Source organism: Dendropsophus ebraccatus, chromosome 15 (assembly GCF_027789765.1).
Source record: "Dendropsophus ebraccatus isolate aDenEbr1 chromosome 15, aDenEbr1.pat, whole genome shotgun sequence".
Lineage (NCBI taxonomy): Eukaryota > Metazoa > Chordata > Amphibia > Anura > Hylidae > Dendropsophus > Dendropsophus ebraccatus.
The window spans coordinates 66,072,551-66,095,951 of record NC_091468.1 but is presented as its reverse complement, the minus strand read 5'-3'; the positions used below and the strand labels follow the sequence as shown (position 1 = coordinate 66,095,951).

At 40.3% G+C, this 23,401-nt stretch overlaps 1 protein-coding gene and 1 pseudogene across 7 annotated transcripts in view; both read left to right on the top strand.

Moving 5' to 3' along the window:
- Window positions 1–23,401, top strand: part of ADGRG6 (adhesion G protein-coupled receptor G6) — a 133,547-nt gene that overhangs the window by 90,112 nt on the left and 20,034 nt on the right. For all 7 annotated transcript variants that reach the window (XM_069954869.1, XM_069954871.1, XM_069954870.1 and 4 more), the window contains 10 exons: window positions 6,541–6,626; window positions 7,806–7,858; window positions 9,971–10,036; window positions 13,822–13,878; window positions 14,895–15,028; window positions 15,991–16,105; window positions 17,476–17,537; window positions 17,941–18,148; window positions 19,513–19,678; window positions 20,976–21,116. In XM_069954869.1, coding sequence (XP_069810970.1) covers window positions 6,541–6,626; window positions 7,806–7,858; window positions 9,971–10,036; window positions 13,822–13,878; window positions 14,895–15,028; window positions 15,991–16,105; window positions 17,476–17,537; window positions 17,941–18,148; window positions 19,513–19,678; window positions 20,976–21,116 — 1,088 coding nt within the window. The remainder of the gene's footprint in view (window positions 1–6,540; window positions 6,627–7,805; window positions 7,859–9,970; window positions 10,037–13,821; window positions 13,879–14,894; window positions 15,029–15,990; window positions 16,106–17,475; window positions 17,538–17,940; window positions 18,149–19,512; window positions 19,679–20,975; window positions 21,117–23,401) is intronic.
- Window positions 15,099–15,269, top strand: LOC138774601 (U2 spliceosomal RNA; annotated as a pseudogene).

Sequence of the window (23,401 nt, the reverse complement as noted above, 5' to 3'; positions counted from 1 at the left end):
GCCATACTGCCGGGGTTCTAATATTTTATGCAGTAACTTATTGCATTTTTTTGTTCTAATTTTTGTATATTTCGACCCTTGAAGGGATATGTAAACGAAATATAGAAAAATTAGAATTAGTATTTAAAGGGGAACTATCAGCAGGTTAGACAAATATTACCTGCTGATAGCCTCCTATTGTTCATGGGGTGCTGAGGAGGAAGATAAGTCTCTTACCTTCCTCTTTGGGGCTGTTCCTGTGCCGATAGCAGTGTAATCCTCAGTCTGGAGCATAGTTAGGAGCACTGCCCCGCCCCCAGGGTGCCGGATCTGCGCTCTGGGGGCGGGGCATTGTCCTCTTTGAACAGTCATGATACTCTCTCACTACATTCCATACATATTGTGGATTGCTGTAAAGTGTATGTATTTTCTGCTACCTTTAGGTCTTCCTCGAATTCTCAGCAGTGCTGGAATTCTTTTTCTTAAAAAATTGATTCCAATAATAACATCATATCAGTGATTGCTGGTTATGTCATTCTCTGGGGCTCAGCCAGAGCTTAACGTTGTGTATTTGTCCTGGTTCTACTTTTATATTTATCTGTGTAATTGTCTATTTATAATCTGTTATTTTTATTTACATTAATTTTAGTTTATTTACATTAATTTATTAATTTTTATTTACAGTAAAAAAAATACTGAGCAGTTGTCAAACTCATCAAGGCCGACATATGTATATTGTCTTTTTCAGACTGTTTAGAGAAAGATTCATTTGGATATAAGTTATAGAGATACATTTGTATATATGTGTCCTTCATTGCTGCATCTATTTAGTAACTTGTTGAGTTATATTGTTTGCTCACGGTACATCTGGGTATAATTACTATACAATGTAGATATTGTTCGCTTTTCCTTAATGTACTGTAGATACTGTGTTTGTTTTCAGCAACCAGATTTTAGAGTCAAATACAGATCTTCCATTTGTTTCCTTATTACTACTAATAATTTACAGTCCAAAGTTTTGCTGTTGCTAATATTAAGAAAGTATTGTAAAGTAAAGAGTTTGGGTGTTATGAGTGTTCTGTTCCTGAAACCCCAATGCCTCTGGGATTTTTTTTACGATTAGAGTCAGATATTAATGTTTTAATGGCTACGTTCCGACTAGGTTAAAATGACGACAGTTTTTATTGGATGCCCGTCATTTCACGGCCAAAAACGGGGTTATTATATGACAATGGCCGTTGTCTCACAAATAAGGTTGTTTTTAAAATAAAATAACAGCCGTTATTTGACATGAAATGAGGGCAAATAAAAAAAGGCATAATTTTTACCTAGTGGGAACATAACCTTAATCTGTTCCATTCATTCCTTTGTTCCATTTTTTTTTTTTATATTAATATGGGTTCTGCCATTGTTTTTAACAAAATTTCAAGGTATGCTTTACAGCAAGCCCCATATAGGCAACAATAGAGAGGAGCTGTCCCATTGACATAAATAAGACATGTTTCTGGGCACGCTCTAGACCTGTCTAGAGGTCATTGTACAGGGAAGGCTATGAACATTGCATATTGTCTTCTCTTCAACATTCAGACCTGGGCTGATCAAAACTTTTGACATGTCAAAAGTTTTTACAAATGACAGGTACACTTTAAGGCTATGTTCCTTACAACATACATTTTCAGAAAACAATGGCCGTTCTTTTCTATCTGTGATCTTTTCGATTGAAGGTAAAGCAAACTACGGTTGATCATACACATACTGCAGCAAAAAACGGCCGATGTTGCATAAACAGCAGACAATATTTTAACTTGTTCACACACACAACTTTTTTTTTGAGTCGTCCATTGCATTCAATGGAATTTTATTTTAAGACACACCCAAATGGACATTGCTATGTTAGCTGTAGGAACATGCTAAACAATGGCTGTTGTTTGACACTTAAGACAATGGACGTTGTTAGTACGTTGGAGGAACATAGCCTAAAGGTACATTTTTATGCATTAGATGTCTAATGTGAGCTGAGTGATCAATATGTATAGTGTACCAAGTTGACAGGAATGTTTTTTTGTTGCAAGTAACCAGTTTTTTTTTCAATCCATTTATTGTATGGCATAATACATGCAGATCTGCAGGAACTCAAAGTTCCTGCTACATTTCCCATCAGAATGAAGAGAAACCCAGTTACCCGTCCCTGGGAAGGATGGCAGCTACAAATGCAAGACTCAAAAATAAAAGGTGTAAGAAGTATCGGGATTATTTCTACTCCTATTGTGTGGCCAGTAAAACAGAGACCAGCATCTTCAGAGAAAAGCACAACAAGCAAATTACCCATCAACTTCTGGTTATTGACAACACCATCACTGTGGACATCATCTACGATTCATCGAATAACTACAATGGTCACGCCAGGTGATAAATCAACTATAGAAGACGACAGGTCAACCGACAAAGTGTTTTCTAGCACTGGTTCATCTACATCAATGAACACTTCGAGCATCTGGCCTTCTGCACTGTTTGGAGAAGGTGAAGTCTCAAAAACGGAGACGGTAGGATCTGGGAGTGAAGACGAATGGCACAATATGTCTGTGAAGGAACCGGAGAATATATCCTTCAGTAGAGTACAGCTTAGCAATACTAATACTAATAGTTTGAACCAATCTTGGTGGCCACCATGGATTATGCCCAATTTTGACAATTTTAGTTCCCTCTTGAATTCTAAAAGCATTGTAAAGCATAGTAATGAATACAGTAAAATAATATCAGAGTATATATTTAGTGATCATGCAAGTGGGAATCATGAGCCTAATGCTGAGAACACATCTCTTTACGTGTCGTCTGGTAACAATAAGAATGTCACAGGTAAGCTACCATTTGTAATAAATGACTCGTATATATTGCACCCTGGGTGGGCACCAACAGAGGACTACTTCAAGTCAGGACGAGCCAATAATAATGATAAAGGGCTTGAGAGGCTTGTTGGTTTTCAAACCCCGGCTAGTCACGGAACACATGGATTGAAGAACACAGAAGCAAACACTGTTCTTTCGAATGTTAATGCTTCTATTGAATCTCCAGTTGAGGTGCAAAGCACTCCAAATTATTTGGTGCCTACAATATTAAGGAATCAAGGGATGCACTCACAAAACCTTATTACAGAAAGTGTTTCTTGTGACCTTGCCTCCAGTTGTACAACAGTTTACAACGTGTTACCTACCCAATCAAAACTGCTCCTTGGAAGTTTAGTAGCTCATAGAGCCAATATGTACCATGGAAGTCTCAACAACATGCAAATTCTCTTACACTCAACGCAAAGTATGACCGAAGAGAGTTTACCAACAAGAACGTTAGATCATGAAGGATTTTACAATACACTCATACATGTGGACAATAGACAATCTATAAATTTTCCTGAAACAGAAAACAGTGAAATTCTGATTTCAAGACAGGAAGAACAATATGATTTGATGACTTCAAGTTACGATGGGTTAGACCAACAGTGGAAGGACTTTATACCCAACTATGAAATCTCCAAAGAAAACTTAGAATTGTATCCAACTACTGAACTTTCTTTTGATGTTTTGTCTAGTGAAATTGTCGGCCCACGTCCAACCTCTGAGATCAACGAGTATCAAAAACATATTGATGCAGTTGAATTTTCTGGTGAGGAAGATTTTTTAGAAGCTGAAAAGTTGTATTTGGTGTCCAGGAGCCGTATAGTAAAATCTAGTTCTGCCAGTGAAGGACTCTCACATACATACACAAAATTTACCCTGGCCCCAACCAAGACTTTAATAAATTATTTTCCATCGACATTAATTGACCAGTCAGTGGGTAATGATGGTTATATATCAAATACAACTACAATTAACTCTTCAGACTTTAGACCTTTAGAAAACATAACACAGTTAAAGCAATCCCCCCTGTTATCCATAAGTGATGGAAGACCAGTGAGTGAAAGTGAAGCTAGCGGTCCAATGGACGGACATATTTTTCAACAGTTAACAGCGAGTCACATGTATACCTCTGAATCTAGTAATATAAAACTTGTGCCATGCACAGTTCAGGTTCCTGCAAATCCCGACCAACAGCAACAACGAGAAAATGCTCAGCCAGAATTTGTTGGGCTTCAAAGTATATTGCATACTGAAGATGTAGAACACCAAGTAAGTGGGATCAAAATCTTGAGTTCAAGCAGTGCCTTCAATGATGACTCTTCAACGATAGGAAATTTCTTCCACACAGAGGAGTCATTACAAGCTGGATCCAGCATCCATATTGCAACTCCTCCACTTGCATACCATCACTTATCTCCCACATCTCAAAACCATTTAATAAACAATGGTCACCAACGACCGACACAAACCCGGTCTTCCAACCCAAAGACCCAGAGTAATGCAGATGCTGCCCAGATTTTTCTTCTAACTTCGAGCGCAGTAATATATACTGTGTGGAATTACTGGAAAATTACAACCTTCGCTAATGTTCCAGGAAGGTCAGTAGCCACTGTTAGACCCAGTGAACAAACAGAAGCGTTAACAAGTATCGACAACACACTTCTTTCCGTAAGTTATGGATCAGCCACCTTAGGATTTTCAGACTCTAAACTAATAGAGCTTGTAAAAGAGAATTCTCTAGCTCCAGGACCCGGACTTTCAAATCAGTCGACACTTGAAGAAGATTACTTTAATAACAGTAGTCAAAAGCTTGTTAGCCGTGGACCATTTGATGCAATTACATCGGCTCCACCGGTCCTGATGTGTTCTTGCAGTCATCTCTCTGACGTCGCCTGTTTCTGTGGACAGGAGGTTAACAGCAGTATGTAGATGTATCCTCATAGACTAGACACCCCAATAATGATAGAAAGATCAGACTGTACCTTTGAATAGTTGAAATAGCATTAATGTGTTTGTTGTAGCAAATTAGTATTAATATACAATAGTTTTTAGAAAATAATCAGATATATTGAATCACTCGATTGGGGCATTTGTCTAAGTCATGGTAATAAGGCCTAGAAGCTTCATGGACATATGCATTAACCCATGAAAACAATTTCTGATGTAATTTTATGATAAATTCTTAGACAAATTACGTCAGTTTTTTCCTCCAAAATAACGACTTTTTAAAAAAATTTTTAAATGATGGCCGCTATTTTATAATGGCCGTTATTTGGGTGCCAAATGACCACAGCCTCAAAAAATGGACGTTAAATGGCAAAAAAAAAAAGATGGCGTGTTGGTGGTCTTTAAGTGCAGAGTATAATGGATGACTACAAATAATTCCATGCGCCCCATTCTTCATTACATCTTTGTAGTAGAAACATAAAGTAAACACATAAATGGAATGGGAACTTGATTTATAGATTTTTTTTTGTATACTTTTCCATAATTCCTACATTTGGAAAATAAATACAGCAAGCGCCATAAAGGAAGACGTTAAATTTTCTATTTACAAGACGTTTGATGTATTTATGTTACTAAACAGTGCCGAGGTGTGTTCCTCCGGCCCAAAGCTGGTTGCATCATAGAAGAAAGGATTGATGCATTCATCATGTACACTGCTGGGATTATTTTGGAGATTTACATGTGACTATGCGTGACTAAATGTCATTTAAATCTTTAAGGTACAATCGCAAGGACTCAATTTATCATAGTTATAGTTAAAATGGGAATCTTTGTGAGTAGAAACAAACTCCATCAACTAGTGAAAAGGAGAACTGGTGGATTGATCAAGCTGCCCGCCAAATGCAGATGGCAAAAAGCAACTTTTTGCTGTTTTTGCTGCTTGTGCCTATTGGGCGGGGCCCTAGACATGGCTGTGTCTGTAGGGGCGGGGCCTCCACTCAACACCATGTTCAATCTAATAAGATACTTTTTTTAAAAAAAAATCATAAATTTTATAAGTTTTACAAAAGTCAAAACGCCCAATTAAAAAAAACAATCCACAAAGATACTTTTAATATTTTTGTATTTTTAGCTTATTTTGTAAATGTTATTCCCAAACATTTTTAGAACTACGCACATAATTCTAAGTGTTCTTCCGATGTCATAACATAAATCCCCAGTTCAGCCGATAAGTCATGTGCTGGTAATGATAGGACCATACAAATGTTCTGCAGAACAGATTGTCCTGGCCGCAGTAAAGGGTAGAAGTTATTTAGTCGCATACAACCTGAAAACAATAGAAACCCATTGTTATATATCCCCCTCAATAAATTTATGAATTGTGTGTCCTATTTCAGGCAAGGAAATACCATCATTTTTTATGTATGTTGATTTTTCAATAGAACGCTAATAACTAGTATTATTTTTTTTTGATAACCAGTAATATAATAATCTATAGGTGTCGGGATATGATTCTAGTTCTACCTATGGTTATGCATCAAGAATTGTCGTATAGTTTACATTTCTATTTACTAACATTGCTATTGTAGAAATCCTGAGTGTGAGAAGACAATAGTAGTAGATTAACCAATATTCACTATGATCAGTTATTTACTAATGTCATCACAGTCCCATGTCTGCTCGGTGAATGTTACATATTGATTATGATGCTTTTACTTTACAGGTGGAACATTTTATAGGATTTCTATTACTGTGATCAGTGATGTTGCTAATGATGAATTAAAAGTCCAAAGCTTGGTATCCAACTGGGTGAGTATATGGGGTCTTTACAGATGACGTTTGGATGCAGTAAAATGTTTCAAATGCTCATTCTAAAGTACTAGGTAAAAATTATGACTTTTTAGATTTTCAAATATTTAGCTATAGTATATTGTTACATTTCTGCTTATAATGTAGTTGTAGTCTTTAGCATCACTCAAAATTGTAGATAAATGATCTATAATGTGTGAGGCTCACCCCTCTATAGGACTGAGGTCTATACTCACCCTATAACTCTAGGGATAAGCATAAAAAGTGAAAAATATAGTGTAACCAATCCTCCAGGTACTATTATAAAGTAGAGAAAATGAGTCTGTAAGGGATGAAAAGTGGAATCTGGTTGCTAGGGGCCACAGGGCCCTTGTGGTTAGACAAAATGCACACAATAAATGGTACTACAATATATGATGGATAAAAATAGAATATGTACACAGGGTGGGTTGGTTTGCACTTCGAGTCTGTGGCTAAGTTCACACAGTGTTTAACAGCTTCCGCTGTTAAATAGCCGACCGCTGCGCTCACCGAGCCCGTTCCTGACGCTGATACCTCTGTATCAGCTGCAGGAACGTTTTTTTTTTTTTTTTTTTTTTTTACTATTGATTTGCGGGCACCATCGGGTGTGCCCGCAAATCAATTAGCAATTCACTTCAATGTAATGTGCGGCCACCTCTGCACATTACATTGTGTAAACTGCTGTTATTTCCAGACGCTGTTCCGGCCGCACCCTCCATTGTGCGCAGCACTGAATTGGGATGCGGGTGTGCACGGATGCGCCAGCATCCCAATTCATCAGAAGTGAAGATCATCCGGCCGGTAATGCAGTACCAGCTGGTAGGATCTTCTTTGACACCAGCCGTTCTGTGACCCGGCCAGGTCACAGAACAGCCGGTGTCTTACGCTGTGGGAACATGGCCTCATTTGGGGAATCTGCCTTGAGCCCTTAGTAAATATACTACGATTAGCTGGATGAGATATCACATGTAACATTAATTACACAAGGGACAAAAGAAGTACCAGGGAAATGTTTTTAAAAGCTTTAAGCAGATTATATCCAGTTAGATCTTACTCAGCAGATTACAGGACTCATCTCAGATAGAATTATACAATCATTCTCTCTTATGTTTCGCTGACGTCCAGGATATAATTAAACGTTGCATTTTTTTGTTCCAGCTGAATGTCACATTCCGAAACTGGAACTATACCGTCTTTGTTGTAAACATTAGGTAAGCCTGAACTCTACTATATATAGTATTATCTAACTTGGCATTGCTTCACATTTACCAAGGAGAGTGATTGTCAGCCTGCTTACATAAAGGAGTACTCCAGCGAAAATCTTTTTCTTTCAAATTAACTGATATCAGAAAGTTATATAGATTTGTAATTTACTTCTATTAAAAAAATCTCAAGTCTTCCCATACTTATTAGCTGCTGTATGTCCTGAAGGAAATGTTTTATTTTCAGTCTGACACTGTGCTCTCTGCTGACATGTCTGGTCGAGACAGGAACTCTGTCTCGGTTTTCTGTGAATCCCCATAGAAAACCTCTCCTGCTCTGGACAGTTCCTGTCTCGGTCAGAAATGTCAGCAGAGAGCACTGTGTCAGTCTGAAAATAAAACATCACTTCCTGCAGGACATACAGCAGCTAATAAGTGTGGGAAGACTTGAAATTTTTAATAGAAGTAAATTACAAATCTATATAACTTTCTGACACCACTTGATTTGAAAGAAAAAGATTTTCGCTGGACAACCCGTATAACCCTGAATGGATTGGGATTAGAATCCTCCTGTAAGTGTGGAACATGATATAAAACCTCTATTAGGTTTCCACATTTTAGTTTTTAAAAACTACAGTTGGAATTAGATTCATTTTATTAGAGAATGATGGAGATTTATTAAAGGCGTTGCGCCTATTTTTTGTAAACATAGTTTTTGTACCCATTTTTTGGACTAAGTTCTATTTATGAGCCCATATTTGACCTGTTTTGGCCTGTCTGGAGTATTTGCTCAAAAATTTGCATAATCTCTGGATTATCATTCTTATCATTTATCATGTGCCCACGTCTGGTAAGCAGCAGGTGAATATTTTTGCACATTTTTTTTTCTTTTTTTGCGATTTATTTTTCTGAAATTTTTTAAAATGAAATATACAAAAATTAGAATAAAAAAAAATGTAATAGGTTTCTGCAGCGGGTGGAAAAAATAACTGATGGCCAAACGTTTATTCGTCCGTCCGTTATTGAAGGTGTATGACCACCTTTACCCAAACACCGCGCATGCTTGCTCAACACTAATGGACATGTACTGATGTGTCCTTCTGTCCATTTCATTGGGAGCCGCACTGCAGTAACCTGGCACATCCACTACACAATGCACAGAGCTAAGTCTTTTGGCTCCATACACTGTGTTTACATCTAGACACCATCTTGCCTGAATAGCCGATCACTGGCACCCCTATGATCAGCTTATCCTGAAGATAGGTCATTCACCAATTTTTTTCAGGTAAAACCCTTTAACAAAATATAAGGAAATTTAAAGTAGCACTCCGCATTTTTTTAAATTTTCACCCCAACTGCAGGCATTTTAGTATACTTACCTGTGATGGTTGCTTTCCCGTGGCATCAATCTGGTGATGTGATGCTATTTAGATCCTGCTGGCACCTACGTCACATCTCTTCTGACCATTGAAGACATTGACTTCCGTCCTCTTTAGATGCGGGATTTAAATAGCCTTGTAACACCTAAATGACAGCACGCTGTAGGAAAAGTTGAGTATAAAGGGGAGCCCGCAGCCGGTGAGCAAGAAAAAAAAAAAGTGGAGTGCTTGTGATAAGACTCCTGAGCAGAAGTCACTCTTTGCTCCTGCTCATAGTTAAAGGTCCTAAGTAGAGATAAATGAACCACTGATCACTGATCGTTTGATCAGCGCTCCGCTCATCAAGCACACAGCTTTGCAGCGATTCTCTGATCTCTTCCGCCTCACGCTCCGCTCATCAAGCCCACAGCCTTGCAGCGATTCTCTGATCTCTGCCGCCTCACCCTTGCTGCCGGGGTAAAGATGGATCCAATCCTTGGGATTGGGAAACTGGGAGAAGTTTACCAGGATAGGATACAGCTTTTTCCGGCATCCTTGGAGGAGTGGCAGGGAGCGGAGCAGCGCTGAGAGGCTTTGGGCTTGATGAGCGGAGCGCTGATCAAATAATCAGTGATCAGTGGTTCATTCATCTCTAGTTCCAAGTAACAAAACCACATAGGTTGCCTAGATTTCAATGTGAACTTTTAACAAATGAAGATTATACTCTGATGTCCTTATGCCGGTGTTGTCATTTTCTCCACAGCATTACACCTGTAACCGTGAGAAATGTTCGGGAAGTCAGAGATGTGGAGTCTCTCATCAATAACAGGTAACTAAGTAGACAGAAAAACATAAGTGTTCTCTGCACTAGGATATTTAACAGATTGGAAATTGAATTATATTTTATTCAGCGAAAATGCATAGACCTAGATTTATTAGTGCTGTACCGGGGGAATACTTTAAAATAATTACAAATTTTTGCAAAATTTGCGCAGCGCCATTAACCTAATGGGTGGAACAGGAGAAGTGACAAGACAGGAGTCGTGGCCTCTTCCTGCAACTGATTAAGCATGAATGGCAACTTTTTAAACAGAAATTTTCATAAATGGCAGTATCCAGTATCCATTGTGTGATTTCCCCCCCCCCCCCCCCCTCATTTGAAGCAGCACAACATCCTCCAGGGCCCTCTGAGTTTAAAAAATTTAATTTTGCTAACCCAGTACTTAGCAACTCCAGGCTGGGATGGTTTTTGGCAGAGTACTGGGGAAGGGGAGGATGATCCTCCCCTGCTCCAGCGCGGATGCCTGTATCCCCAGCTCCAGTCCAGCCTTCTGGGTGGGGACCTGGGATGTGACGTGTTAGGCCTGGCCAGGAGCGTGCAGGAAGGGGGAACCGGCGAGGAAGGTGAGAGCATGTTAGTTCTTTCACCCTTCCCAGTACTCTGCCAAAAATCCCCCCAGCCCTGAGTTCTCCTTTATGGTTATATTGTACGCACACTTAAATATGGTGCCTAAAGGTAAACACATATTTAAGCTATCATACAAAAATGAGTAGCAACAGCGATTGGCACTATTACTTAAAAAACTGAGCTATGGCAGTGTAAGAGCAGATAAATGGCAACAAACTTTTTTTTTTGCAGGATGCTCACTCTTAGGAAAAACAGGTTCCATATGACCATATCAAAAAGAAAGAAAATGTTGCGGAGGGCACGCAACATAATACTTCTTCACTTTTTTTGTAAGGTATGGTGGACGGCAGAACCGACAGCACCTCGAGGTAGCGTGACAGCTGTTTCGCGCGTCAGCACGCTTTTCCAGAAGCAAGATACCTTGTGTCTTGCGTCTGGAGAAGTGTGCTGACACATATGAAACAGCTGTCACGCTAACTCGAGGTGCTGGCGGTTTTGCCGTCCACCATACCTTAATGGAATTTTAATGGATTTACAATAAGGCTGGGTTCACACTACGTATATTTCAGTCAGTATTGTGGTCCTCATATTGCAACCAAAATCAGAAGTGGATTAAAAACACAGAAAGGATCTGTTCACACAATGGTGAAATTGAGTGGATGGCCGCCATATAACAGTAAATAACGGCCATTATTTCAATATAACAGCCGTTGTTTTAAAATAACAGCAAATATTTGCCAGCCTAAGGCTATGTTCACACTGCGTACGAGTCCGGCCGCATTTCGTACGCCGGCGTACATGTGCGGCTGAAACTACGGGCGTGGGAAAAATAGACATGCGGCCGGATGCGTACGAACCGCGAACATACGCCCGTAGTACAGTTATGCTTCCCTAGCTTGTTTCGAAGCGATCTAAGGCAGTTCATTTACTTGGAAATCTTCGCCCAGCCCAATAAAACTCACAGAACCTTTTAGATCGAAAAATCAAGTTCAATTTGGCTGAAATAAGTACTCCGTACGGGACCGCATGGAAATCCACGGCCGTGAGTTTCAACATTTCCGTCCTCAAACAATGGTCTTGTTCATTTTTCACTGCGCCGTATACGATCCGGCCGTAAGCTCATACGTAGTGTGCACTGTGCGGCCGTATATCGTATACTTTCAAGCAAACGCATCAACCTCAAAACTACGTGCGTATATTCGCGGTTCGCACTACGGCCGGACTCATACGCAGTGTGAACATAGCCTTATGGTGAGTGCCCTCCACAACATTTTGTTACTTTTTGATATGGACATATTTAGGCTATGTAACAAAATTTCCAAGCCATTGATATAGCATAATGGCTAGTATAACTGTAATAATCTGTGGGTAACGCTCAGCGCTATACACTATAAATATAAATATATATATATATATATAAATATATATATATATATATATATATATATATATATATATATATATATATATATATATATATATATATATATATATATATATATATATATTGTATATGTGCGTTTGACCACAAACTCTAGTTGTCAAAACAAAGGAGCATATTTATCATGGCGCTCGTTTACATACACTGCTTTCATTATAGTAACAATGTAAGATTTGTTATACATGTTGTTTGGATTAGAGTCATATGAGCGCACTTCTGAGAGTGTAATCAGGTCTGGGCCATTGCAGTGTGTTTTCGTGCTATAATAGCTACAGCTGTGTTCTATAATGTGTTGCTCTTAAATATACCATATAATGTATGTATAGCTAGAGTAATCATTGATGGTAATGGATTCTTTGTGTGTTTACACTATGTAGTTGTCGCTGGGGGTCACTGTCATTTTCATTCTCTTCTCGACAACCAACTTACCTGTTATTAAAGGGGTAGTTCACAAAAAAAAAAATCTTTCAAATCAACTGGTGCCAAAGATTTGTAATTTATTTTAATTAAAAAATTTCAAGTCTTCCAGTACTTAGCAGCTGCTGTATGCCTTGCATGAAATGGTGTATTTATTCCAGTCTGGAGAGCAGGAGACGTTTTCTATGGGGATTTGCTGCTGCTCTGCACAATTCCTGACATGGACAGAGGTGGCAGCAGAGAGCACTGTGTCAGACTGGAGAGAATCCTGCAGGACATACAGCAGCTGATAAGTACTGGAAGACTGGAGATTTTTTTTAATAGAAGTAAATCACAAATATCTGGCACTTTCTGACACCAGTTGAATTTTTTTTTTTTTTTTTTTTTCTGGTGAACAGCTTTAACACAATCCCTATTTTGAGAATTATGCACAGGTTAAAATTGTTAAAATTTTAGGATTTGAGCTAGATCATGATAATTACACATTGGGCTTCATTTACGAAGATTATCTGGGTTTCAACAACCCTTCACGTCAATGTTTTAGATTCCCAAACTGTTAGATTTATTAATGTTCCCTATTGCCCTTAGTAAATCTGGCAGGTTTTTCCCACAACCAAACTAAACCACGACCATCCCGCTGCACTAGAAGTGGCTGATTCTTACAATGCAATAACTGATGTTTGTTTAATAAATGTCACTTATGGCGGGTTTAAAGGGACACACCCACAACGCACCCACTGTTTGTTCTTTTGATACAAAAATTACTGGTGTGTTGGTTTCTGGCATTTTTGTGTCGCACACCATTAGGAAATAAGGTGGAACTGTGAACTGTCGAGGCAAATGACAAAAAAAAATGACATTCTTCTTACGGATCAACATTAGTAAATCAGCGCCATTGTCCCAATCCTCTAAGTTGATTTTTTTTGTTAATGAAACAAGCAGACACATATACACATACACACAGGTACACACACACACAAATATATACAGGTACACACACACATATATACAGGTAAACACACACAGGTACACACATGCACATATACAGACACACACAGGTACACACATACACATACAGTAGACAGACAGACAGACACACACACATGTACAGACACGTATATGTTTATACACATAGGTATATATAAACACACACACACACGTATACAGACACACAGGTACACACACACAAATGTACAGACACACATATATGTTTCTATACACAGGTATATACACACACACACACACACACACACACGTACACACATACACATATACATGCATATACACACACAGGTATACACACATACATTTCTAAATCACTTCTAACAATTACTTATTTTCCTTTAAGTCATCAGAAGAAACTTGCAAGATTTGCTAGAGGTGCAGAAGAAAACAAAAATCAGAGGTACGTTTAGAAGTGGATATGTTATCTGTATGTGTAATTCCAATATTATTATGGCAACAGGTGGTAGTTAAATCTACCAGATTTTAATAGAAGGGCAGACTAGAAAGACTGGTCTTTTTCACAACACCCACATAGCACCCTTCTCTGTTTCTAAGGGTGCTATTACATGGGCTGATGAGGGCCCAATGAATACTGTAAACGAGAACCAATCTGGTTGATCAGCGCTCTTTGACTGGGCCTATTACACGGCCCGATAATTGATTAGCATAGGCTGCATGGACATCGTTACCAATGTCCTTGCAGCCCTTGCTTAAACAGTATACATTACCTATGCACGCTTCAGGGCTTCTCCTGCGGTCCACTTCTTCCCAGGTCCTGCACGCTGCAGTTACAGAGCTGCCTGTCTGAGCTGACAGGCCGATTAGCCAATCACTTGCCGCGGGGAAGCTGCAGCACACAGGACCTGGGAACAAGCACACCGCAGGAGGAGCCCTGGAGCATGGATAGGTAATGTCTACTGTTTAAGCAAGGGCATCGGTTATGCTCTGAAGCTGCAGCTTGCAGAACCAGGGAGAAAGAAGACCGCAGGAGGAGGCCAGGAGCATATATGGGTATTGCATACTGTTCCCAGAATCGTCAGCCACCGGCCATACATCGCCATTACATGTAGCGATGCACTGTCGGTGGCCGATGACTTTAGGTTTGGTCCTAAAGCAACGATCAGCCGAAGAGCGTTTCATCAGCTGATCATTATCTGTATTACACTGAATTTATTTTTTATTTGTGTAGCACACACAGATTCCGCAGCGCTTCACCTATCTGTATGTTTTTGGGTGTGGGAGGAAACCGGAGAACCCGGAGGAAACCCACTCAAACATGGAGAGAACATACAAACTCTAATAATAATTGCCTGAATCGGGGCGATTATCGCTTCGCGTATTATATATATATCATAAAGATGTTCCGCAGTGTTATAAGCAATGCGTCTTACTTATATTGTCTATGTATTTTTGCAGTTTTTTTGTCTGGGCCCTTCTGGTGTATAACAACAGTAATAATGTTGCTTTGGAAAAAGATGATATATTAAAGAAGATTAATGGCAGCCAACCCACCGGTCTGACCCTGAAAGCAGTTGACGTTTTCCTAGTTGGTAAGTCCATATAGCATATATTATATAATAGGTTTAAAAAAAAACAATGAGGTGGGAAACCCAGAGGAATATCACTTCTCGGCCTTTTGGCTAATATCAAGTGTAGTATCTGTTGTTATCGGTTTAATATCTGATACGTCCCCTATCTGGGGACCATAGATTAAATGGATTTTTAGAACAGGGAGATCAAAAAAGAGCTTGCTCTGTCCTCTATGGGCTCTATGTTCACAAAGCATGCAATGAAATGCGTTGAAGTCAATGGAACAACGGCCGTTCTTTTTACACAATGCAGTGAACAATGGCTGTTGTTTGTCACTCAAAACAATGGCTGTAGTTTAACACATTATGTGAAAACAAGGACCGTTGTTCTATTGACTTCAATGCATTTCATTGCAGTATGAAAAGAATGACCGTTGTTTTATTGGAAAACTATAGCCGTTCTATTCAAAAATAGTATGTTGTGTGAACATAGCCTTAAACTATTATTATGTTTTAAGTAGTGATAAGCGAATTTCCCACATTTTCCAGGACCCCCTAGGGCTGTATCCAACTTCTTTAGCCAATGGGAGTCAAATGCCGAGGGTTTGGGTGTGGATGAACCCAAACGTTCGAAACGTTCGCTCATCACTAGTTTTAAGCAGCTGGGTCTACCCATAGGGGGAGTAAAATAAAAAGGGAGATCACCAGAATATTGGTGCAGTTCGAGCCAAAAAATTGACTTTACCTCTATGCTCAACAAAACGGCAGTAATTAGTGAAACATTGACTATGACGGCAAGAAATAGTGATCACAATCATTATTTGCGACAGTCATTATCAATAGATGGCCGCCTTTTTCCAATACAATCCCATAGTGGGAAAATCCTCATAGCACGTGCGCAGTTATTATACGTTAACTGTGCACAATTTTTGTAAAAAATGTCTACAGCACCGCTGACAAGCTTCTTTCATTTATCCCTTTAGACCCTTGTGGCATTGAAGAATATCCATCCTCATACCAGTGGTCCGCCACGCAACCGACAACAACTGCAGTTATCCAGTGTCCAAAAAACAATGCATACACTGCTTCACGGACTTGGTGAGACATATGTATAATGTGGTAGATCAATGAGGCTAAAACAATACAAAATTGCGCCATAGGGTGATACCTTAATAAAATAATGGTAGAAGCGGAGATGAAACCTGCTCACCTTAAGGGGTTGTAAGGGCATAACACCTATAAACGCTATCGGTAAAAAGTACTAGATGCCGCAGCAGCCGGTCCCTAGGATGTCCGGGACCCAGAGACAAAAAGAACGTAGAAAGATGAATGCTGAGCGGTGTAAGATCATCAGAATTACCCGGAGATGTGGAGAGGAACCTTCCATGGGTCTTAGGTGGAGATTAACAGCCCTATTATTACTCAGGGCCAATAACGGCCGCCAGTGATCGTTGTGCGGCTGGCGGCTGACAATTTCCAAACTGTACACATTACCTATGTTGCGGTCTGCTTTTCCCGCCGTGGCCTGGAGCGTGCGTGGTCCAGGGAGAAGCAGACCGCAAGAGGAGCCCTGCAGCATGGATAGGTAATGTATAGAGTTTAAAGAGGGTGTACCATCAGACCTCATATATTGTGATATACATACTAATCTGTCGGAGCTGACATGTAGAAGAGGCTGGTGTGGAGCATTTCTCTTTATCCTGCCCAGTCGCCGTTAAATTCCCCTCTGAAAGGATATTCAAATGATCCAGTGTGAAGCACAGGAGGCAGGCCCAGGGTGTGCTATTCCCTTCATCTCCTCCCCTGCCCGTGATGTGCGCCGTTGACTCTCATAACACTCGCCTCAGTACTGCCTCTTATGTTAATTTGACAGGTCCTACAGTATGCAGCACAGCCCTTCCTCCTGTTTGCGTCCCAGCCACTCTGTCATCATGCCGGGATGTAGAACCTGCCATACGTATGTTAATACGGCAGGTCCTACATCCTGGCAAAAAATAGCATGTAAACAGCTAAAAATAATGTTTGTTGTTTGCAAAATAATTTCCGTGAATGATTGTCAAGAACATTATTTTGACCGGCATATACAATCCAGCATTTAGTGAATGTCGAGCCTTGAAATAGACAAGATCGCCAGACCTTCCAATGGGGCCTTAACTTTAATAAGATAATATACAGTTTTCTTTTTAGCGTAAAGGTTAAACGGATAGAAAAAACGCATGGGGAGATTTATCAAAGGGTGTAAAATTTAGACTCGTGCAAACTGGTCACAGCAACCAATCACAGCTCCTCTTTTCTTTTACCAGAGCTGGAAGCTGAGCTGTGATTGGTTGCTGTGGCCAGTTTGCACCTAAATTTTACACCCTTTGGTAAATCTCCCCCGCAGTGTGGACGCAGCTTTTTTTCTTTTTTAGTTGATCTGGAAATAAAATAGATCTTGTTTATTTATTTATATGTCATTTTTTCCCTAGCTACTTAGATCTGCACAACTATACGTCACACTGGGGAGAGCCGGATATCAAAAACTGCACAGGTATGAAATGGAGCAGTTTAAAAATTATGTAAAATAGAATAAATAAATAATCCAAAAAAAGTAATTTTACAAATATTCTGTTTAGACATTATAAAACTTTACCTGCCTGCTCACATCACTAGAGATAGCTTAGAAATTAATTACTGTATCAATTTATACATTAAAGGGGTCATGTCCCCCCCCCCCCCCCCCCCCCCACACACACACACACTGCAGTTCCCCTTTAATACCCAAAGAGATTTGGTGCCTTCCTTACTATTTTTTAGTCTTTTTTTTTCTAAAACTTGTGTTGCTTTTGGATAAACTAAATATATTTTATTTATCTCTTGATGAGCAGTAAGGTAGGCACAGGTTAAGAGATTTGTCCTATGAGATATGACCTAAGCGCTGTGTACCTTTACAGATAATGCAGAAGATTTGGCTAACCAGCTGTTAAACCTTACCGGGAGCGGCCAGGAGCTGACCCAGCAGAAAGTTGATGATGTCGTTAAAACACTTAAGAAGATTGTGCATGACGTTGACATCAGTTCTGAACTGGGCTCAACTGTTCTAAATGTGTTTTCCAATATCTTAGGCAGTTCTGACAATGTTCTAGCAAGTTCGTCTTCTGAGTAAGTCTTAATTCCTATTTTTCCATTTAGCTGTCAAAGAGCCTTACCTATCTGCAACTTTGTTCACACACCTTAAAATAAAGGTAAAATATTTCTGTATTTTTAAGATAACAATTTGCTCCCTTGAAGTCAATGGGAAACGGACCAGCAGTGCATATATGATGTAGAATAACGGACATAGTTGATTACAGCTGTCCAAGTAATGAACATGCTAATTATTTACTGTCCGCTTTTGCAAAATACAGCCACGTTTGTCTACAAATTGTTGTAAATATAGCTGTATTGAACAATTGCAGTAAAAAGCTGAGGGCACTCACCAGTAAGTTGCGATGTATCTTTATTTCAGCATGTAGTTAAAAACTTCAGTGATACAAATCACTACTCGGCAGATGCCAACCTACTTCACAAAGAGAACATTGACATGATGGCCATTTCGCGTGCATGCACGCTTCATCGGAAGAATGAAGCGTGCATGCGCGTGAAATGACCGTCATGTCAATGTTGTCTTTGTGAAGTTGGTTAGCTTCTGCCAAGTAGTATTATGTATCACTAAAGTGTTTAACTAAATGCTGGAATAAAGATACAATGCAACTTACTGGTGAGTGCCCTCAGCTTTTTACTGGGATTGTTGTTCTCCCAATACAACGATTCATGAGGTGCACCCCTTTTGCAGTCGTCCATAGCCATGAGTGTGTAAAAATCCAATGCTATAGAGCATAATATTTTTCTGACGAAGTAGTGCCAGTAATACTCTAAGACTTACAGCTGTATTGAGCTTTTATTTTACTGTTTGAACCTAGCCCATGACTGTACAGATAAAAATTCACACCTATGCATTTAAAGGAGAAGTCCAGGGTCGGACTTTTTTTTCCAAAAGAGTCAGGGAGGAGGTAGCTGAACATAACAACATGCACGTACCTCCCCGGCTCCTGGGCTGGGGTCCGGCCACTTCCTTGTCTGAGTGGGAACCTGTGACTAGCCTGAACAGCCAGTCAGCAGCCATAGCAGGGTTCCGCCTCAGCCGCTGATTGGCTGAACAGGCCTGACATGTCACGACCCAGGTCCCCACTCAGATCAGGATGCAACAGGGGATTGAGAACTGGAGCAGAAGACAACGGATCCCAGCACTAGAGCCAGGGAGGGAGGTAGGTGCATATTGTTATGTTGAGCTACCTCCTCCCCAACTCTTTAAAAAAAAAAAAAAGTCTGACCCCAGACTTTAATAAAATCTATTTAATATACTACATAATAATACCATAATAAGAGAATGAGGAAATAGCTGAAATATCCAGGGGCGCTCGTGAATTTTAATAATGTTTTATTTTCCCTGAGCCTTAATTCTTCTGTTACTGTATTTGTTTCAGAGCGCTTAAAACAATAGAAGCGTTGGCCTTAAAGATTCAGTTCTCAGGACCGTCTGTCAGCATTGTGTCACGGAACTTGTGTTTGGGAGTTTCCAAAGTTAATGCTACCTTGTACAACGGCTCATCCTTCAGCGTCGGAGCTCAGAGTAACAGTTCGGATTTAGAGGTATTTTCGACTGTTGTATTTTTACTGTTGATTATCGGTCAGTGTATGAAAAGTAATACAGTAATCCTTTTTTTTTTTTTTTTTGAAGCAATCCATTTTAGTCCCTAATGATGATGATGATGATGATGATGATGATGATAATAATAATAATTTTTATTATTAGTTATGTAACAGGAATTGAGAAGGAGTGTGTGATATTGCAAATAGAGATGATCAAACTTTTAAAAGTTCCGGTCGGCAGGGTTTGCCAGATTTTGAAGAAAAATTTGGGTTCGCCTGAATAGAACCTTAAAACACAGCACTAAACTAAACAATTGTAGGAGCGATTTCAGTGCGGTTCAGCAAGTTTGCTCCTCAATACTTACCTCTCCGTGCTTCTCCGGTGTTCCCTGCTGATCTCAGCCATCTCCACTTCCTGGCTAAGTTCACCTGATGGGATTTTGCGGCCGTCATTGCAGACGACTGTTAAAACGATGTTTGTTTTTTCCGATGATCATTAGAGACAGCCATCATTGGCAAAAAACAGATGAAAGATGAAGAGTAAAAGCCTGCTCAGCCAATCACTGGCGCCGGCAGTGTCCCGTCATACTGATTGGCTCAATGGGCTGTCACTTTAGTTTCAGGAGTGATATCCCTCTTAGCCAATCACTGGCTGTGCTGCTGCCCCATCTTAGCCAGTGATTGGCTGAGGGGGCTGAAGGCGGCTGGGATTATTGATAGACTCCAGAGATCTGGAGGAGGACACCGGAAAGTGCGGACAGGTAAGCATAGGTTTTTTTTGTTTTCTTTGTATATTAAAATGTGCGGGCACCAGCTTTCCAAACTTGTTACGAACTTTGCAAAAAATTTGGTTCTGTAACTAACCGAACTTTTTGCAAAGTTTGTAGTAAATCTCAGTTTGTGAAATTTATTTTGCACATGTCATCTTGCAAGAGATTATCCCTCCCCTTTTTAACAATTATAAAGTTAAAAAAAATTATAATAATGGGGGGAATAATCAAAGACCATAAACTCAGAAACTGGTTTTACCCATAGAAATCAATGACGGCTCAGGTTTAATTTCTTAATGTGCTCCGATAAAAATGAAACCTGAGCTCTGATTGGTCGCTGTCGGTAAAACCCAGACAGAATTTGAGTTGACTGTTTTTGTGTATTCCCCCCACTGTCTGATGGATGTTGCACTTTAGGTACAGCTAATATGATTATTAGTTTATATGTAAAAAGAAAACTCAAAAAATACTATGATACACCAAGCTTTCTTGAATATGCTGTTTATGCCATTGTGATTTATCATCAGATTGATATGAAGAAAAGTCAAGATAATCCATTGGCTTCTGTGGTCCTTCCATCCAGCCTTTTGTCAAACTTAAGTCAAAGTGATTTCTATACAGTCTCAAGAGCCCAGTTCACCTTCTTCAGCAAAGCAGGACTTTTCCAGGCAAGTAATTGTTATTCTAAATAAATATCCATTGCCCCTTTAAGCACTTTAAGGCTACATTCCCTGTCTTTTTGGACAGCCATTATTTTAGTGCAAAGAGTCGCTATAAATGATCCTGAATAATCATCCTGTCTGTCTTTTTCACGTTTAATAGCACAGTGTTCCTGGCTGTGTTGGCCTTCTTTTCTTTGCCCCTTTCCTATCCCAATGTTAGAGACACCAGGAGAGTAGGTAGGGAGGATATCTGAGCACAGAAAGGGGGAAAGCAGAGAGGGTGGATGATACAAGATGAACTATAGATACAGAGGAAGGCACAGTCACGGTGTGAAGGGGGAGAAATCACTGCGTCTCTCTGTATTAAGAAAGAGGAGACCCCCTGGTGGCCGCACATTACATTGAAGTGAATGGTTGATTGATTTGCGGGCACAACCGACGGTGCTCGCAAGTCAATGTTAAAAAAAGAACGTTCCTGCAGCCGATACTGAGGTAGGAACGTCCTGAATGCATCCTAGCAGCCGGCAGTTGAACAGCATTTGTTGCTATGCACAGGGGCGGATAAAGGGCACCATGGGCCCCGGTCGGTTCAGAAATTGTGGGCCCCTCGCTAACCTCATCCCGCTAGCCCTGCCTCCATCCCAATAACCACGCCCCAACTAACCATGCCTGGGATTTTCTGTGGCCATTAACCATATAAATTACCACAGAAAAGCCCTACATAGCATCTAGAGGTCACATAGCCTGAGGACATGGTATATAGCCCCCTCAGACCTATAAATTACAATAGAGCGTTACATGCAGTGACTCACAGGAGGCGTCTTCTCTACATGAATTACAAGGGACGTTTTGCTTGTCGAAGTTGTTCGTTTTTCCTTTTCTAACTCAGCCCATCATGAAGACTTCTCCGGCCATGACTCGTCCCCCCAGGATCTGTCAGACAAACATTTTAGGCTCCTTGCTCCAGCATCATCCTCATCTCCATTTGCTGCACACAGTAACCGGGCTCCCATATAAGCAGTTAGCCCCAGTTTATGCCTCCAAATAGTCAGTCTGTCCCTCTGATCCCGATATAATAAATAGCCTTTTCCTTAGCTGTGTCCCCATATAGTATTAAGCAACTCCCATATACCCCCATATAGAATAAGTCACCTCTGTCTAGCATCTCCTCTATATAGAATAAGCCCCCTCTGTGTAGCATCCCCCATGAATAGCCCCCCTGTAGCACCCCCCATCAATAGCCACCCCTGTAGCATCCCCATCAATAGCCCCCCTGTAGCAATACCCCCATGAATAGCCCCCCGTAGCAATACCCCCATGAATAGCCCCCCTGTAGCAATACCCCATGAATAGCCCCCCCTGTAGCAATACCCCCATGAATAGCACCCCCCTGTAGCAATACCCCCATGAATAGCCCCCCCTGTAGCAATACCCCCATGAATAGCACCCCCCTGTAGCAATACCCCCATGAATAGCCCCCCGTAGCAATACCCCCATGAATAGCCCCCCTGTAGCAATACCTCATGAATAGCCCCCCTGTAGCAATACCCCCATGAATAGCCCCCCGTAGCAATGCCCCCATGAATAGCACCTCCCTGTAGCAATACCCCCATGAACACCCCCCCCCCCCCCCCCATAGCAATACCCCCATGAATATCCCCCCTGTAGCAGTATTGGAAAAAAAAAGTAATGAAAGTATACTCACCTGACCTGGCACATATAAGTCTGTCAAATGCCTGAAAAAGAGGCCTCTCTGTGTTTTCAACCCACTGCTGTTTTTGGATGGAAAAAATACCGACCAAAAGACTGATAGAAATATTACATGTGAACATAACCTAACTCATTCTAATCACTTATGTATGTATATTTAAAAAAAAATTCCCATTGTGATTTTTTTTTTTTTATCTCTATTTTGTATTTAAAGGGTCATAATAGGTAAAACCAATTGAATGGGATTTGCTATAACATTTCCCAGTTAAAGGGTAACGTTTTTTCCATCTTAGTGTTTATAGAGTACATAGGCAATAAATTTGTGGCAAACAGTAAGCGGCGGGTTCTCGGCATCCGCTATGGCAGCACAAATATTTGTTTCCCTCACTTAACAATCCAGCGTGATTTCGCTGCCAATAAGATAAGAGATCTAAGTCGTTCCATTTAGGAAGTGATCTAACAGTTGTTATAATCTGTTTTGCCGCACATTGTAAACAGCTTGGGTCCAGCTTGGGATATCATCATCATTAGGTGGAGGAAGCAGCGAGGTTTTACCCATTTCACGTTCACTGGTAACGGAC